Below are 18,517 nucleotides of genomic sequence, written 5' to 3'. Positions count from 1 at the left end.
TAATTTCCATATATGGTGTTTAATTTGTATTGTATTTGCTACATCTGGCATTTCAGTTTAAAAAGTCACAAAAAAACTGTATGTATCAAATACGATACACTAGGCGTTAAGGGGTTGTGATTATGCAACCACAAATTTGTACTGTGAGTTTGAAAGCCAATGTCATATCTTAATTACTACTAATTTTTTTTTTTTACTTTACTTTTTTTTTCATTTTATTTTTTTAACTAAAAAATTAATCTTCTTTTGTATTTTCTGTCTCCTCACAGCCACATCATGCAATTTGCAGATTTTTGCTGAGCCTTGCTGAAAGGCAGATAAATACCTTTGAAAATGTACCTCATTTTCTTACCGCTTGATCAAAGTTAAGTCAGCAGTGAAGCACGATTCTCTGCAGGGTCCCCAAAATGGGCGTCAGCTTGGCTGAGCTATTCTTGTGGACTGCATAATCATTTAATTACTCAAATCATTATTATGAAGACGTTACGTAGTTGAATGATTTCCTGCATTGTCAATGTCCCTTTAATACTTTACTGTAACCCAGTCATAAACTTTGGTACTTGGTTGTATGTTTACTCTAAGAGCATAGTATAAAACAGTACATTTTCCTTTGTCTATGTAAAGATAAGTGTGTTGCCTTTTGCTTCTCATCATGTCATATTAGATTACAGAACACATTAAAAGCGTTATCTCTTTTTTCAATTACACGATTAAGATAGATCTAAAAGCTAAGTTGTCAATTCATACTTATTTAAAGAGTAACTTAGGAAATGCCCACTGCAAATCAACTTAATAGGCTACAGTATAAGATTAATACCCATATTTAAATGATAAACTGCTCCTAATTACAACTGATTCTTTATAGAAGCGTGACTTTATAATTTTGAAAACATCCTGTATAAATGACTGCCTTTATGTCCTCATACATGACAGTTACTAATGGTGCCTGTTATCCGTGAAAAGTTTCTTTTGTGACATTCCCATATGTCTGCAAGAGTTGCATCCAAAATGCCCAAGGGCAAAATTTAATCCATAGAGGGGAAGTAGGCCATGGTCAGCTATTGAAAAACTGTCAACAAAGAGTGGGCTGCAGGCTTCTGACTGCTGAGTTCACTCCATAGCTCAATTCCCTCGGCAGATAGCCGGGCAGTAAATTATCCTGCCAAGGGATTACAGTGAGGGAAATAATCATTTAAGCAGATGGCAAATTAGCTCATATGTGCAATAGATTACTAAAGTAACAACCATTGTCATAACCATGACGTGTGAAATCCTACATGACATTTACAACAAAGTAAGGTGCCCACAGGGAAAACAAAATGTCATCACTTATGTCCCACTTAAAGCTTCCCCCCCCCCTTTTTTGTTTTTACTTCTCTGTTTTTTAAACGTTATCGTCACGTTAATGTTATCTTCACCCTTAGCATTACCGAGAGGCGGTTTCACATATGCTGAGCATGTCGAGTTTTTCAGTGAAACATTCCCTCTCAGCACATAGCCAGCGCCCACATCGTGGAAAACAAATGTAAGAAATAATTTCTTCACACCTTTCTATGAGACATCTGGTAATATATGATGATGAGACATCAAAACAGTGAGAGTTCTTCCATGGCCTGTGATGATTTGGTGTTTTCCTCATCTTTTGCAATAAACTGAAAAATTTCCACACGGGCCTTGACATCTAAATGTCACGCAAAGAGTTTCCTTTTAGCTTTATTTACATTTATTACACCCTCTGCATGAAAGGTACACTTTTCTTCCTCTGTTGCTCAATGAGGAGACCTCATCTTGTCTATCTCGGAGAGGAAATTGCTCAACCCTGCAAGCAGTTTGAATATTTTAGGTGACGTAGTTTCATTTTACAGCTGTAGTAATAGACAGTAGTTTGTTTTTTGCACATAAAATAAAATAAAAACCAAAAAGTCTTTTTCAGGTGATATAGATTTCAGTTCAAAACAGTTTGAAACAGTAAAACTTGATATGTTTGTTTAACCGTGCTGGTGACCATCCTGGCTAAAGCTACCAATGAAAGGATCTGTGCAGCTCTGAAAGGTTTCTACTTCTGAAAGCTGTTCACATAAACTCCCATTGTTACACTCTTGTTCATCTTTCATTTCTTCACTCTCTTGATTTCCTCCATCCTCGCGCCTTCGCATACTATTCCAACCAACATTCCTCTCCAGCGTCAGATTCTTTTCTCTTTCCATTTCCTCTGTCTGTTGAGCTATTTGTTGACTGTTGAGGTAGATGCTGCTGTGTGAAACCATGGTGCTGGTGTCTCTGGACGGAAGATGAGCATCCATGTCTGCATCCACCTCCAAGAATGTATTCGGAGGAGGTGTGTGGTGGACTGACAGCTGTTCGGGGAAATGATTTCGTCCCTGTGACTGGCTATGCTGATGGCGATGCTTCTTCTTTCGTTTCTTTGCAGTCTTCAGGTCCAGTGAGGCATAATTCAGGTCATTCTGGAAAGGCTGGTTTCAGACAACACAGACAAAAATAGATTGATTGTAAAATTGATTTCAGGTTTTGCTTTACTCTGCACCGGTTTCTGCATCCTATTTAGTGGCTCCTGTGTATGTTCTCATGTATTTGAGTTTGTCGAGTTTATTTTTAGAAGGCTTCAGGCTTAATTGTGTTCATTGGTTCACAGCTTTATTGACCACAAAGAGTCTCTGGTGTCAGTTGCCTTCCGTTTTGAAAGCACTTCTGTAAGCATCAGTTCAACTGATTTGACTGTTGTATTTTTGCACAAAATGTAAGTATTTAGTTTTAGATTGAGCTGACTTCTTGAGTATAGTCAGATAGTCAGTGCAGAACATTATTATACTGTGTGAAATACTGACAGTTGAAGTCCATTTTATGTCATAATATCTATCTTAGTCTCCTTAATGGTTATAAAATGGTTGTAAAAGAAACGATGTAACTGAACTTAGTGTCGAGTTTGGTCAAAATCATAACTGCAAACCGTGTGCAGTAGGACAAAGTGAAAAACAAGTAAAATGAATTCCTACCATCACAAAAAATAGAAAGTAGAAGGAGGGCACGGCAACTAATCAGTTATTTTTGGTTACAATTGTATCTTCAGTTATGGAAATAAGGTAAAATGTTTATTGCGCTGCATTCCATTTCGCAATTTTGTTCTTGTCTTTTGTAATAATTTTGGCGCGTCTCTTTACTCCAGAGCAGTACACTCTTAAAAGCATCAGGCAGTAACAGATTTAGCCAAGATGATGAATAGTCTTTGTTCAAATTCAACAATCACAAGCGCTCAACAAATGAGCGTTTTAAAAGTAAGCGACTAACTGTGTCAAACAGTAATTATTTTGATATTTCTTCTTTAATTGAGTAGCGCCGACACAGAAGCATAATGTGTCATCCTTTCACATTTTTAAACGCTATCAATCGACGCGCTAATTTTACATGACTAACATATATTTCACAAGTCACATCATCAGCAAGTAAAGTAATCAATGAAAGAAGTGTAAGAATGACAGAAGAACTATATACACAAGTTACAAGTGCCATTCACATACATTAGTGTGCAGAATACTGTATGTAACAACTCAAAGGAACTTCAAAGAACCTGTGAGTTATGCAGTTAATAGAAATTCTGTAAATAAAGATGGAGTTAAATGAGCTTTTTATTAATTTATGAGAGTCTTATTAGGGTATTTCAAAGTCTTTACTGGATCATGTAATAGGAATATGTTAATCCACTAAAATACACTTGCAGATAGATTTGAATAAACTTATGAACAGCACTTACCTTCTTACTTTCTCTTGTGCGTTGCATGGTCATCATCTCATAGCAACCCTCTGCAGAACCTGAAGTAAAACACAAATAATGTTTTCTTTTATTAACAACAATGCCCTTTGTATCATATTTGATACATGAGTTTCTGAGACCTCGTCAACATGATCATACACAACATGATATAGCGAAGAAAAATTGTGGATTTTGTTTTAAGGGCTAATAAACATCTCAGTTCCAAAAAATCAGAATTTTCTGGCTATTTTTTGATGGGTTGGGTCTTACAGGGTTAAACATTCGGACGGAATGCTAATAACAAGACAACTAAATTATAAGTCAACAATTGGGGGGATGTACAATTAAGGCAAATTTGCACATGTTAATCCATTAAGTTTTAGTCCATATTAAAACATGTTTTCCATGTTTGTTTTTGCCAAAAATGTTTTTGTATATATCAGCAAACCATACACAGTTATACATTAAGGTATACAAGTGTTTCTTAATGCTAACGCACTGATTTTGTCTTGTTTTTTTCGAAACGAGTCAGAAAGCAGACACACTCACTTCTTCTCTCTGTGCTGATGTTGCCATAGATTGGATTTTCCTGTTGCTCATGATGATTGTGGGGATTTTCCCTCTGCTCTTGATGATTAAGGTCATGAAAATAATGCCCTTCATTGTGTGACAGGCTTCAAAATATGAAAGAACATTTGGACAGTTTGTTTAAACAATGTGATGCTATTTGCATATTGTAATTTTATCAAAAAATAAAATGAAAATACTCCAGTATCTATTACTGTTACTTACAATCAAGTGTTGTCTATTGGACTAAATAATACATTGCCAACAAAATAAATAAATAAACAAATATATATTAAAAAACATACGTTTCTTCTTCAGAAGTGTGGGGGCAGCAGGATCCATTTTTTTCTGTGTGAATAAAATATGTTGCAAATTTACAGAAAGTAAAGAGTGCGTTAGAAATAACTGTGAATACATTTAGATTACATATCACCTTACCTCTGCACAAAATAGTTCTTCGCTTGATGCAAAAGATCACATTGAGGCATAAAGAGATCGACAGGGCCACAGATAGCAGCGCCACGGCTACAGTTAGAATATCTACTAAGAGACAAAAACAAAATGACCACTAATATTGAAAAATGACACATTTTAGAACTCAGTGTTCATATTTCAAACCTATTTATTTGCTTGCGCTGTCATTAATATTACAACCCCCTTTCTATGCATCACAGTATCAAAGAGAAAAAGAAATGATTCTAGCATGTTTTCTAAAAACAATTAGATGCTTTAACATTGTTGGACAAATCCAATCACTGATGGTGAAGAGGAGAATTTTTAAGAAAACTACGACCTTGCATACTTTAAAGCCTGATATGGCTACTTTAAAGTTATTAACGTATACAGCTTCGAGTGTTTCTACAAGCGAAGCGTCGTAGGTTTGCTTTTCAAAAATAATCTTTCCCTCTCAGTTTTGTTCACAACTAGAAATTATTGACAAATTTACATAAAATGCTTTTGCCATGTTCCCACAAGCACAACATGCTTAACTACTGTAGACAAAGAACCATACGATTACATACATATATACACAGACATGATTACTAACTCAGTCAGCCTGGAGTTTTGACTTTTATCTTTTGTCCTGCCATAATCATAACATAACTAGAAAAATATTTTTCTAGTATTTTGGAAAATAGCAAATTATACAGAATTATACTTAGCGATATACGACGTATGTGAGATATGAATAATGTTGTGAAATATACATATCATATATATATATATAGATATATATAGATATAGATATAGATATAACAGATATGTATAACTTTAAAATTTCTAAAAGGTCTTCATATCCTACCCATATTCCAGCCGTCTTGAAGAAAACGTGTTCTCTGTCTGATACGACTGCTCTCAGGTTACAGGGCATCACGTTGTTTAATCAGTGAGATGTGCAACACTGTAGTCTATTTTTACCCTCCCTCTGTTACCTCGCTGGTATCACGGTACTTTGAAAACTGAATGTTCTTCAGTTACAAACAGGAAGCGAGGTAACCTCATTCTGAGGCACGCAGTCTCAACACTACAGTGGGATACAGAATAATTTCATATAGATCGCTGTATTATAATATAAACATGACAACTGTTTAGAAACGATAGCAACTTTAATATTGTTTGTCACAGTTATAAACAAATACAGTAAAAAACTATCTACAATAAGAAAGCAGAGAATTTCACACAGACTGGTCTGCTCTCAACGTTAGAGTTAAAAAAGAAATAAAGAGTCGAAAAATGGTGAAAACCACAATGTGGTCTTGAACGATAAGCTCACATTTATAGTGTTCTGTCAGCTGTATGCAAGGGCCATTGTTACGTATGCTATGTATATATCAAGAATTTAAATCTTGCATAGACGTAGCGCTTTGTGGTTTAGCTGTTGTGGTTGGAAAATAAGAAAAAAAATGCAGTTGTGAAAAGTTTCCCAGAACATCTACATACGTGAGTGTCTGCAGGGCAGATAAACACAAATGTCGATGGCTAAATAAATATAAGCAGTATCCATTTAAATTGCTCATTAAAACTTAGCAATTCATTAACTCAAAGGATTAAAAAATATATTTAAAAAACATCAGAGAACTTCACTTGTTAATGTTTATGAAACCCATACTGATTCATATTTTCTTTCATCAAGTGGTTGCTATGTTTCTTTTAGCCATTAAGCCCATGTGGTTTGTGGTTTTAGCCCTGCTTTGTGATCATGATTGTCGCTCTGCGGTACCTGTGGACAACAGGGGTCTTTGATATTAAGACATTTGTAACATTGTTGCATCAACTAAACATACTGAGCTAAATTAGAGAAAATCCTTGGGTTTCTGGGCAGGAAATGCCTCGTCAGACTAATGAATGAAGTATTACAGCAGAAGCAGCATTCCTTTGAAAGATAAAGAAACTATAGAAAGTACACCTTAAAAAGTTCTGTCACTGTGTATGAATTGGTAGTATATGGAGTAAGCAGTACAATATTTGAAACAATGTCACAAGAGAAAAGTAAATAACACAAACACGGTTTAAAAGTCAGTTTAATGAACTTTAATATGCGTTCATTTTCAGCTATTGATATATTTGGGTGCATTTTATACAAAAACAAACAAACAACCCCCCCCCCAAAAAACCTCACAAAGTATATACACAGAGCCACATTTGGAAAATTTCCTGTGACTGGTTTGTAATGAGTAAAAATAACTTCATTCTGTAACTCTCAACATGACCAAGAGAGGACAAAAATTTGAGTCATTCATATTTGAGTCTCTGTTAAAGAGTTGCACCTTGAAATGGGAAAAGAGTCTGTCAGAGTCTCGCTGTGTCTTATTGCTGTATACTTCACTGGAGGTGGAGGGGGTTTGAACGAAGGCGGCGAATCCAGCCTACAAAGACAGAGTCAGAGTGCAAATATTGACTTGTGGCATTGTTAGACAGTTAGTTGAAACCAGAAAGCATTGAGGCAACTTTTGTTGTGATTTGGCGCTATATAAATAAAATTGAATTGAATTGAATGTGGAGGTATGTATTGTAGGTCATGTGTGTCTACTGGAAAATTTGACAGATATCAATATTTTTGAGGTCATTGAGGGTCACCCAGTGCACGACCCTGTGCAGGTGTGGAGGACGGTTGAATGCATAGATAGTAAGGGTTTTACCTGGTTTTTATAACTTGTCTTCTAAAAAGAAAGCCAGCCACGGCGATCAATACCAGCACCGGAACAATGATTACCACCAACAACAGATGAATCGGTGCCGTATCTAAGAAGCAGATTGTGAGAAGGGAAAATGTGATTATTTGTACAGCAACAGCTGCAGTTTCTAACATATTGATTGTCTTGCTCTGGTGAAACCGAGCAAAACGTCAACAAATACTGATAATAAATGTAAAGCTACAACGCAGAAACTTTCTGCCTCGAGGCAGAGAAGTGTGTCTTACAATCCTCCCCCTCAGTTTGTCATGCAGCATCCCTAGAAGTAGATGCTCCTCTTAATGAGTTTTCTACCTGGGAAAGGCCTCTAGCCGGAGGCTGAGCAATATATGATGAAGATGCAGATGGTGAAAGCAAAGAATCTCTGGCTTTTCAGGTTTTGCCTTTTGAGCATTTATATCTGCTGTTTGCCTGTTTACAAGCAATTTTTTTCCCCAACACTGTGACCTTGCCTTGATATTCACAAACCGAAGTGCTCACTTTGTTGGTAGTCCCCAAAGAAAATGCACCAAATGGTCTAATAGCATCACTAACGAGCTAGAGGCAGACTGGCAATGTATAAAAAAATTCTCACATCGTACCGATACATGTTTAGATGTAAATAAAGTAAAATACTGCGGTTTTAAAACTTTACCCTTATTTTCATTTTCTCCATATTTATCTCCAGATGAAGGTCTTTCAGGACTTTTAAAAATGTTTCCTGTGGTGCTGTATTCTTCTGGCGTTGCTGAGGAAATGCCCTCTGGTTGCTCTGTATGTACCTCAGTCTCATTCCTCATCTCATCACTGGCCGATTCTTGCGTTGAGGTCAACATTGTGCTAGGATAGCCTGATTCTGTTGTCCTCTGGACAGTCGTATTGAACAAATCTTGGGTGTGAGAGTGTGTGGTAGGGGATGCTGTGACAGAGATGTGTGTAGAATTTGTAAAAGAGGTTATGTACTCATCAGCTGTGATTGTAACATTTGTGGTGTTTGGAGCATTTGTAGCAATGAAGGTGGTCCGATCTGTGTGGGTTGAAAGCTCGGGGGTTGGTGATGTTGTAAGGCTGATGCCTGCTGATTCAGTCAAACCCTGTGGTGACACTGTCAAGACAGTGAAAGAAGAAATAATCCTGTTATCAGAATGTACTGTGCAGATTGGTTGTGTCTTCATATTGTAGAAATCTGTAGTCTATCCATCACATTAGAATCATGCTAGCTTGCATTACTGTTTACAACATACTTCAATCTATTGGGAAATAAACTTAATTGCTTGCTCGCCAACACTCAAACTTTACGGTCAGAGCCTCATATTTAATATGAGATATAGAGCTGTGTGTTCAATGTATTTCCCAAATGTAAAGCTATTCATTGAACCTGCATAAAGAGTAGGGATTATAATTATAGTTGACGAAAACTTTAAATTACCCAATGAAGAGTAATACATCATTAAAACACGGCTCATGTTGGCATTCGGGAGAATATGCATAATCAATACAACTAAAATATTTCAAGTATCTAGAGTTTGGAGCCTTGGGCACAGATTTATGAGGTAACGGTGTTGGCATGAATTTGCAATATCAATAGTACAATTTACAGGTGTTTCTTTTTAATTAGGACAGTTTCTCTTCTGAGTGTCAATTTTAATGCTACCGTGCCTACCCTGATATATACACCCAGAGAGGTTTGATGTCCAATGAGACACAACTGAGATGCCATAGTTTGATAATGTACATTTCTATTAAATTTAGATGAGAGCTACGGGAAATTGTGACCTATTTCGACGTTTTCAGTTCTACATTTGCTGTACTACTCCAATCTGACCAACAGACTGTGCTCTTACCCCATATCACGATTCATAGCTGGTGTTGAGCTACTGTTATAGTGTGCAGTGCGTTGTGTTTGTGTGTTTGTGCTTGTGGTTTGAAACATAGAATGAAAGAACGGGAAGTAAGTTGTGACGTCTGTGTGGCTACTGTTTGTATTTTTTTGTCACGTATTCAAATTCTCATGAGAAGCGTCTACAAAGGATGAAAAAGTAGACAACTGGGGATTATTTTCCTAACTGAGCACAGCCGGCTCACAGCACTCCATCAAACTATTTAACCAGTGGTGGCAGGCAGACCACATGCTGCTTGGTTGTATTGAAATTTAAACTTTTGAATTATGTTTTAGCTGGGTGTATTTCAGTATTCCTTCAAATCCCAATGGACAACCGATTTAAAGCAAATAATTGAGTTTCTTTTTCTTTTTAGTTTTAGTAGTTCCCAATTTATTCCTAGTTCCTTCCACATTCTCATAACATGGCTGGCAGCATCACAATCCTTTGAATCTCTCGCCTTCCCTTCAGCTAATTAAAAATTAAAATTGAGTGAGCTACAGTATAATAACAAAAGTTCAAGTATCAGCTTTCTGGTCCAGTGCAGTTTATTAAGTCATTCAGTCTCTTGGGCCCTCTACTAGATTGCTAATCCAGCCCTCGGGAAATGATGAAATTGAATATGACACAAAGAGGCAAACAGCAGCAATGAACTGAAGACGCTCACCTGTCTTCAAACTTGTGGTTGTCGTTAGCACTGTGACCACAAACTCTTTGCTTCCTGTGTTGACAGTCAGTGTATAAACCCCTGCATTAGCATCAGTCACCCACCAGAGCTCCAGAGATTCAGTCTCTGACAACACTTCATCATTCTGGGGCAAAGCATGATTATGTAGCACATAAAAACCTTTTATTTTGAAAAGAAGTCAGAGTTAAATTCAGTTTTAAATTCCAAGTTTCCTTTACCTTGGTCCATCTGTACTGTGCGTTTGGAAATGATGTGCAGCGAATTGTCACATTTTCTCCATTTTGGACTTCAACAGTGCCATTCACATCACACGTTATTTTAATGTCATCTATTGAGGAAAGCATGAGATTAATTAGATTTGTTGATCACACAAAAAACGTAAAAAAAAAAAAATCAACCGACTGAGTGATGTGAAAAGCACATTTTGTAATATGTCTTCTGCCAGTGTTGTGATCACAACATCTTCAACTGAACAAAAGAGTGTGTTGTGTCGTGTGTTATGAGACAAGTAATATGAAAAAGAAAACTGTCTTTTAGCAGAGCTACTAGATGTGTTCTTTTCGTTCTTACTTGGATTTGCTGAGTAAATAACTGCTGAGATTGGCAGAGACTGAGTGCTCTGATGCAACCTCAAGTAAAGTGAAATATATGCAATACAGCATTAGATAGAAAGATGTTGTGTATTTCTATTTAAATATTAAATCCAGGGTGGTCTACAAAGTCTGGTTTAGGTACTTAGATATGGCTTTGTGTGTACTAGGTTCTCTTACCTTTGATTATTAGCTGTGTTTTAACCTTTTTGGATCCATCAGGAAAGGTGGCCATGTCACAAACATAGATGCCTTCATCCGATTTCTTCACATCAGAAAGTATTAGATGGGAACCCAGGACATCTGTACCGTTCTTCTCAATCTGGATGGTAATATTTTGCCAGAATAGATGGAATCCATAAAATTGGCTGTGCAAACCCAGCTTTGTAGTTTTATTTGTTTCCTTACTCCATTCAATGCTGACAATCTTGTTATCAGTAGCACTTTTTAAAGTGCAGGGTAAGGAAACATTCTGGCCCACTACAGCTTCCATCTTTTCATAATAGAACAACTCAACACCCTGGATCCCTGTCAGACACATCAGATAGTGTTAGAAGTGACAAAAGTCAGGACACAAAATCACTTATACTTAGGATTATAGTAACACAGCTTGTCACACCAGAAGCCAAAACATATTTCAAAACTAATGATAAACATTAATCTTTGCCAGTATATCATAACCCCCCAAAAACATGTGGATATCCAGAATTACCTTGAATAGTAGAAGCAAGAAGTAGAAGACAGAAAACTATTCCCAATGCATTTCCAGCCATTTTTGAGGTCCCCAAACTCATTACGACAAATCAGACTGTATCCATCGAGCCTGATTGAGGCACTCAGGAAAGGCAGAAAGAGTAGAATGTCAACTGAGGTTAAAAAATGGGGCAGAAACTGCGAGACAGGATGGCCTATCTTTACAGGAAGTCGCATAGAGACAGTGACTCATTCGTGTATTATTGAAGCTTTGTGGTAAAAAGAACCTGGTGCAAAGCATACATTTGCAGTAGCATGTGCTTCAGTCACTTCTCCTTTTGTCAGGACTAACTAACAAGAGTCAGACTCATATCATTTTAACAAGAATGATACCAAGGGGACACACAAACCCAAACAAGAACAAAATTAAAAATGATTTAAATTAAAACCAACTTCTTAATGTGTAGTGTTTGGTTGATACATCAGTCCACTCAGACCTCATCTTTAGTATATCCTTAATACACCACAGATGAACAACGACATGTGACATAATATGTTGTGATATTATTTAATATAACAAAAACAAAATCAAAATGAAGTACAGCGGTTCAGTCTTCCACAGGATTTAGGAGGGTAAGTAGCATGCAATGCTACAAACAAAAAAAACATAAGAGCAACATTGCAGACAATTAGAAAAGAGCTCAAAAAGTATGAGGGCTGTTAGGAGAAAACCTCTTTTCTCAAAAACAAACATGGCAGCACAAGGTAGCACCTAAACAAACCACAAGACTTTTGGAACAATGTCCCTTTGACACACAAGGACAAATTGGAGATGTCTGGCCATAACGCCAGCAAGAGTCGTGTAGCGAAAACATAACACAACATATTAGTTCAAACACCTCACACCAGCTGTCAACCACTGTGGTGGAGGGGAGATGATTTGGGCTTGTTTTGCAGCCACAGTTCACCTTGCAGTGATTGAGTCAACCGTAAACTCCTCTGTAAACTCAGGTATTCTATAGTCAAATTTGAGTCCGACTGTCCAACACACGATGTCAAGCAACAGGACAGTGATTCAGTGTATTGCAGTGGCCCAGTCAAAGTCCAGACAGGAACCACATTGAAATGCTTCAGTGGGATCTTAAGAGAGCGTGAATAAACAAACGTCTACAAACCATAATGACTTGAAGTAAAGAAGAAATTTGCAAATATTTCTCTATGTTAGGTTCAAGGTTCAAGGTTCTTTATTTGTCACATGCATAGTTATACAAGTATAACACACAGTGAAATGTAACCTGACACGCTCCTCGACATGTGCAAAAAGGGGGGGGGTAGAGGAAGAACATTATATATATATAGTATATAGATGAATAGTGTGAAAAAATAATAGTCACACAGAAAACTCGTTTGTCACACAACACAATAAAGTCGCCTGAAAATAAAACACAGTCACAATGTATAATTAGTATGACCATTGTGAAAAACACAAATAAAACTAGATTGTTAAATGAATAAAAATACATCGCTGCAATCAAAAGAATCTATCTATGCATGCCCGTCACACATCTCAACAGACACGAGCAAATAAAAATATCTTTCCTAATTTAATTTATTTACTTTTCAGTGCGGGCTGTTAGATGTAGGCCTCAGAAGACAAAATGTGCATCGACATATTATAGCAGTTGGCTAAATTGATTGCCTTATATTATCTGTTTGGTTGGCGGTTAACGTCTCCAAGCAGAAGTAATTATAAAGCTCGTCACACTTGCTTTGGGATCAAGAGATAAAAAAACAAAAAGTATTACAGAAATAATGGGCAATTTTCAGCAAATATGATTTTATTACTCCAGTAAATAATTTGTTTATCCCATTCATTAGAGACGAGAAACATTGTTCCTGTAAGACGTTGTGTCACAATACTCAAATCGTAATGCATAGATTAATTCTTCAAAGAAAATTGAATCATTTGCATGCGGCTTTGTGAATGATAGCTTCAAATAGCTATATCCAATTAGCACAGATCATAAGAATAAACTGGAAAATTTGTTTAAATCTTCTAACCAAAGGCTGCAAGGATACATGTGTGTAACTAATGAGGGCTGCAGGCCAAGTGAAAGCCGATAATTCCGAAAAATATTTTCGGAAAATTACTCTTCAGGGATTTAAGATTAAGAAAACTGTTGGTAATCTTATTTGATGAATAAGTTGCAACATTTTAGAGACTGCATTAAGTAGTCCAAGAAAAATGTGACAAAAGAATGATAAGTATTCCACTAATTAGAATCAGCGTAATTTCAAATCACTAACCACTGTTCCTGTCATAAAATAAGAATTAGGTGAAAATGAATCATTCTCTCACTCCTTCTATTAACTTACAATTAAAAGAATGAATGAAGAAAACCTCTGTCACTTGTTTTAGTATGCTGTTTCTGCCTTCTTTGATGTGCTGAGAAGGAATGAAAGTGCTCTAACCTGCTGTTGCACCCTGCCCCTCTTGCACACACTATTACTCATAGTCCCAGTCAGAGGTCATGTCTGCTCAGAAAATCTCTGGGCTTCCTAGATACAGGGGAATTGCACTTTTTGCAGCCTATTGCACCAGAACACTAATTGTAAACCTTGTGTGCGCGTGTGCGTGTATGTGTCCGTGTATGTGGGGTGAATTTTTATGCACTGACCTCAAGGGGATATGTGACACCTATGCTGTTACACATTCACACATGCTGCATTGCTCACTTGGACACATTCAACGCTTGGTTTTTGCTTTGAGCACAGTGTTATCTCCGAGAACAAGTGTGGTTTTTAAAGGCAATGCATTATTAAAATTCGAACATGTAGTGGAGATTGACTACAAGCCAGTCGGAGCCCTGAGAGACATTTTATTTGTACTGTATCTAAATCTAAGTGTAAGTTTTGCTGCTTTCATATTGTGTTCTTCTGGTACAAACTAATTAACACGTTTTTGACCTTTTGTGAAACTTCCTCAGTATTGATTATAGCGCTTTATCTTCAACTGCGATAGAGTGCTGTAAAAAAACAAACCCAAAGCCTTTCTGATTTGTTAGTCTTTTGCATGTTAGTCACACTTTAATCATCAAAGAAACTTTAATATTAGACAATTATAACTTGAGTAAATGCAAAATGCAGTTTTAAAATGATGATTTCATTTATTAGGCAAAAAAAACCAAAACCTTGGCTGTATGTGAAAAAGGAATTTTCCCCTAAATTTAATAACTGGCTGTGCCACCCTTGGCCACAAGAACTGCAATCAAGCATTTATGATAACTGCCAATGAATCTTTTACATCACTGTGGAAGAATTTAGGCCCACTCTTCTTTGCAGAATTGTTTTGATTGAGCCACATTAGTGGGTTTTCCAACATGAGGGCATGCCAAAGAATCTCAATCAGATTGAAGTCCAAACTTTAACTACGCACTCCAAAACTTTCATTTTTTTAACTGGTGGAGTTAGAGAGCTGAAAATCCTACAAATAGTCACGTCCTGAAGCAGCAAAGCAGCCCCAGACCATCACTCTACCAATACCATATTAGGCTATTGGGATGATGTGTTTTAGGAAATGCTGTGTTAGTTTTATACCAGATGTAATGGGACACAAACCTTCCAAAAATGTTGACTTTTGGCTCTTCAAGTTGTTTTGCAAATGTGAGACCAGCCTTTGTGTTCTTTTTGGTAAGCAGGGGGTTTTGCCTTGGAACTCTCCAATTGGTGCCATTTTTGTCCAGCCTCTTTTTTTATTGTTGAATCATGAACTCTGACCTTAACTGAGGCAAGTGAGGCATACAGTTCTTTAGATGTTGCTCTGTTTTCTTTTCTGAACTCCTAGATGAGTTGAAGGTTCACCACTGTTTTCCCTATTTTGGGATGATGCCTCTCACTGTGGTTTGCAGGAGTCCTAAAGCCTTAAATGGTTTTGTAACTCTTTCTAGACTGATAGATGTCAATGGATTTGACATTTTAATGTGTCTTTAGTTTCTTGACATGTGTTGCTTTTTGAGATCTTATAGTCTACTTTACTTTTTCAGAAAGGTTCTATTTAAGCGATTTCTTGATTCACCAGGTCTGGCACTACTCAGGCCTGGGTGTGAATAGTGATATTCTAAGGAGCTTGGATAGAAAAGTGCCTGGACTTCTTTAAGTTTCCTTGAAGACGTTCCATCTCTTATCTGAGAAGCTTCTTTAGTTCTATAAGCAATTGGTGGAGAGTCCCAGATTTTTATCCAGTTTTGAGATCCCTTCCCAGGCGCCTTAACGCCTACTCACACCCTGGGCCATTTGACCTCAGTAAATCACATGATAGGGTGAGGCTAGGTTTCACAATGGGTTCATGGCTGATTGTGAACCACACCCATTTTCACACCTTGGCTTGTGTGATTAGGTGGAGGAGTCCATGACTCTCTTGGGGACATTCCCTTAGGGCTTAAATCTGGGACTCTTCACCAATTTCTCTTAGAATTGAAGAAGCTTCTCAGATGAGAGGTGAAACGTCTTCAAGGAAACTTAAAGAAGTCCAGAAAGTTTTCTTTCCAAGCTTCTTAGACTTTGATGACCTGGATGACTGAGAACTTTCACAGACAGACTAGTGATATTGAACTCAGCTTTCCTGTGATTATACACAGTTAATTAATGGGGTGGCAATTACCTTTTCACACAGGATTACTTAGGTTTTAGATACCTTTTTCCCCCTTGACAAATAAAATCATCATTTAACCCTTTAAAGCCGGTCAGAGCAGGCACGCTCCGTTTTGCGTAACTATTTTTAAATCCCGGTAGCACTGCAACCACATAAGCTAGCGCAATAATTTTTTTTGCATATGAAACCAGAGGAGTTGTACTTACATCTTATGCCATCAGCTTGTCCTAGGTCACAGTTTCCTTCCACATATAGCTTTGCAAAAACTGCATAAAAAGCGCTTGCAGCAACAAAAACATAATATTCCAGAAACACGCTTTGTCGATCCGATCAGCTATTTGTAACACTTCCTACGTCCATCAGCGCGAACTATCGCATGTCCTCCATGTCCTGCCCAAAACCGGAAGTGACGTCATTTTGCGGAAATGTAGTTTTTTACCATCAGGGCCTTATGAGCCTATACTGGTGTTTTTAAAAGTTATGTTTGACTTTATGACTTTCTGTGTCGTTTGCACTGCTGGAAATAGTTTATTTTGATGTATATGCTGTTTTTATTTGCAAATTTCCGTTATAATATTTATTTATTTATTTATAATATTTATTTATTTTTCGTTTTTCCTGCAGTATATAAAAATTGGTGTATTTCAAAAATAAAACTATGAAGACACTCAAAATAAATTTCGGGTGGTGGGAAACTATTTTGTTCAACTTTTGCATGTGGTGAAGGGCAGACTGAAATCAGACGGCTGGATTAAGACACAAAATCTGGGATTCTTTTATTACTCCCCTTATTTGTAGGGAGGGCACTGACCCATTCAGAAAATGACGCATTTACAATGATTGCTTTCACCTCTTTGACTGTTGCTCAGGTGTTTCTTTTATGTGTGTCTAATATTTTCAACTCTCTGCCCAATATTTTTGGGAAAAAAAGTTCACTGTTTCTTTTGAAGGATAAATGGAGAGACACAAATAACAAGCACTGCAAACATCAAACTCTGAACAACATTAAACTTTGTGAAAGTATGACATTTTGGAGACCGTCATGAGTGGGAGTTTGAATGAAGAGGAAGGGACAAATTGAGTAAGGCATTGTGCTTGATAAAACGTTGTTTTATAACTTGTCAAGACCGCTGACAATGGGCTGCAGAATGAATGTCTTACAATGCTGAACAGTATATGGGATTGTAATGTGGGATATTTAAAAAAAAATAGAAATGCAACAATTTATTCATTACTCATTCACTCACACACCTCATAAAAATGAGAAGCACCACCAGCAACTGTCATTTTAACAGCTGAACTAATCACAACCACTGACATATCCTTTTCAGGGTCGCGGGGGGCGCTGGCCCCGCGAGAGGCGGGGTACACCCTGGACAGGTCGCCAGTCTGTCGCAGGGCCAACACACAGGGACAGACAACCATTCGCACTCACATTCACTCGCACTTTCACACCATTCACACAATGGCAATTTGGATTATCCAATTAACCTATCCCCTCAAGCTGCATGTCTTTGGACGGTGGGAGGAAGCCGGAGTACCCGGAGGGAACCCACGCAAACACGGGGAGAACATGCAAACTCCACACAGAAAGTAAGACCCCGGCCTGATGTTGGAATTGAACTCAGGACCTTCTTGCTGTGCGGCAACAGTGCTAACCACCGTGCCACTGTGCTGCCGCAACTTGACCATTTCCCACTAAATTCTAATCAGTTTGTACATAAGATCAAAGGAAAATCTTTTTTAATTTGAAAAAAAATTACATTCTGAGATGTAATGCAGAGAAGAATAGGAGAGCCTTGCATTTGCAATGTACAGACGACACCCTGAAAACATAATGGTGAAAAAAAAAACATCAGAGAAACTTCAGATCAACAGAAGAAGATTATGTCTTATGGAGAGATGTTCTACATACAGACCAAACCAAGTAGGAGCAGAAGAATTACAATATACATTTTTATTCGGTGCCATCAAGAATGACAAAGAAGCAGAATAGCAAATCTCATTATACAACCAAAAACCGCAAACGGTATCTCCAATCTAATGTGATTATGCGAGCCCACTCAGGACTTTTACAAAATCCAGCAACACTTGCAGCTTCTTTAAACTCAAGACCGCATAAATATTTTACATAACAAAAAGAGATTGATTTAATTGGGTGGACAACTTTGTTTTAGTTTGAGTTCACTTCCTTTCCTTGTGAAACACTTTAATGTTTTCACAGTCGCACCCTCTTTTCCGTATACTGGAAAGCTCATAATAAAGCTAAACTTAGTCACGCACTGTTGGTTCTCTCAAAGCAAATCAGTGTTCTTTAAAAGCCATCAAAATGCCAGCTGAGAGTTGATAATCCCCAATTATCCCCTGGATATGAATAAAATATCTCTATCAAACAAAGCGTAGAGGATGAATAAAAGTGGAAGTGACAGAAAGCTAGAATTTCCAAAGCGTGATATATTTTTTTCCCATTGCTATCCCTGCACAACAAAAGAAATGGCATCTAGAG

General features: G+C 37.3%; 3 protein-coding genes across 5 annotated transcripts in view; 1 reads left to right on the top strand and 2 right to left on the bottom strand.

Annotated features, from left to right (window-relative positions):
* Positions 1 to 18,517, top strand: part of LOC309715511 (E3 SUMO-protein ligase ZBED1-like) — a 54,192-nt gene that overhangs the window by 1,852 nt on the left and 33,823 nt on the right. The gene's annotated exons all lie outside the window — the stretch shown is intronic.
* Positions 1,687 to 5,865, bottom strand: LOC309715514 (uncharacterized protein). 2 transcript variants are annotated; one of them, XM_082548698.1, is made up of 6 exons: positions 5,640 to 5,865; positions 4,775 to 4,879; positions 4,642 to 4,684; positions 4,319 to 4,443; positions 3,770 to 3,828; positions 1,687 to 2,474 (listed from the first exon to the last, which is right to left on the bottom strand). In XM_082548698.1, the coding sequence occupies exons 1-6, from the start codon at positions 5,641 to 5,643 to the stop codon at positions 1,989 to 1,991; spliced, it is 822 nt and encodes a 273-aa protein (XP_082404824.1). In that variant the 5' UTR covers positions 5,644 to 5,865; the 3' UTR covers positions 1,687 to 1,988. The 2 variants fall into 2 exon arrangements, with proteins under 2 accessions (XP_082404824.1, XP_082404825.1); XM_082548699.1 differs by having other exon boundaries at positions 4,775 to 4,876.
* On the bottom strand, positions 6,854 to 11,541 carry LOC309715319 (uncharacterized protein). The gene is made up of 7 exons (XM_082548335.1): positions 11,380 to 11,541; positions 10,848 to 11,195; positions 10,296 to 10,405; positions 10,057 to 10,201; positions 8,165 to 8,614; positions 7,477 to 7,579; positions 6,854 to 7,203 (listed from the first exon to the last, which is right to left on the bottom strand). Exons 1-7 carry the CDS (start codon positions 11,459 to 11,461, stop codon positions 7,074 to 7,076), a joined length of 1,368 nt encoding a protein of 455 aa, XP_082404461.1. The 5' UTR covers positions 11,462 to 11,541; the 3' UTR covers positions 6,854 to 7,073.

Source organism: Aulonocara stuartgranti, assembly GCF_965226115.1.
Source record: "Aulonocara stuartgranti genome assembly, chromosome: 10".
Taxonomy (NCBI): Eukaryota; Metazoa; Chordata; class Actinopteri; order Cichliformes; family Cichlidae; genus Aulonocara; species Aulonocara stuartgranti.
Note: the sequence above shows the minus strand (reverse complement) of the source record. Positions and strands in the feature narration are given on the sequence as shown.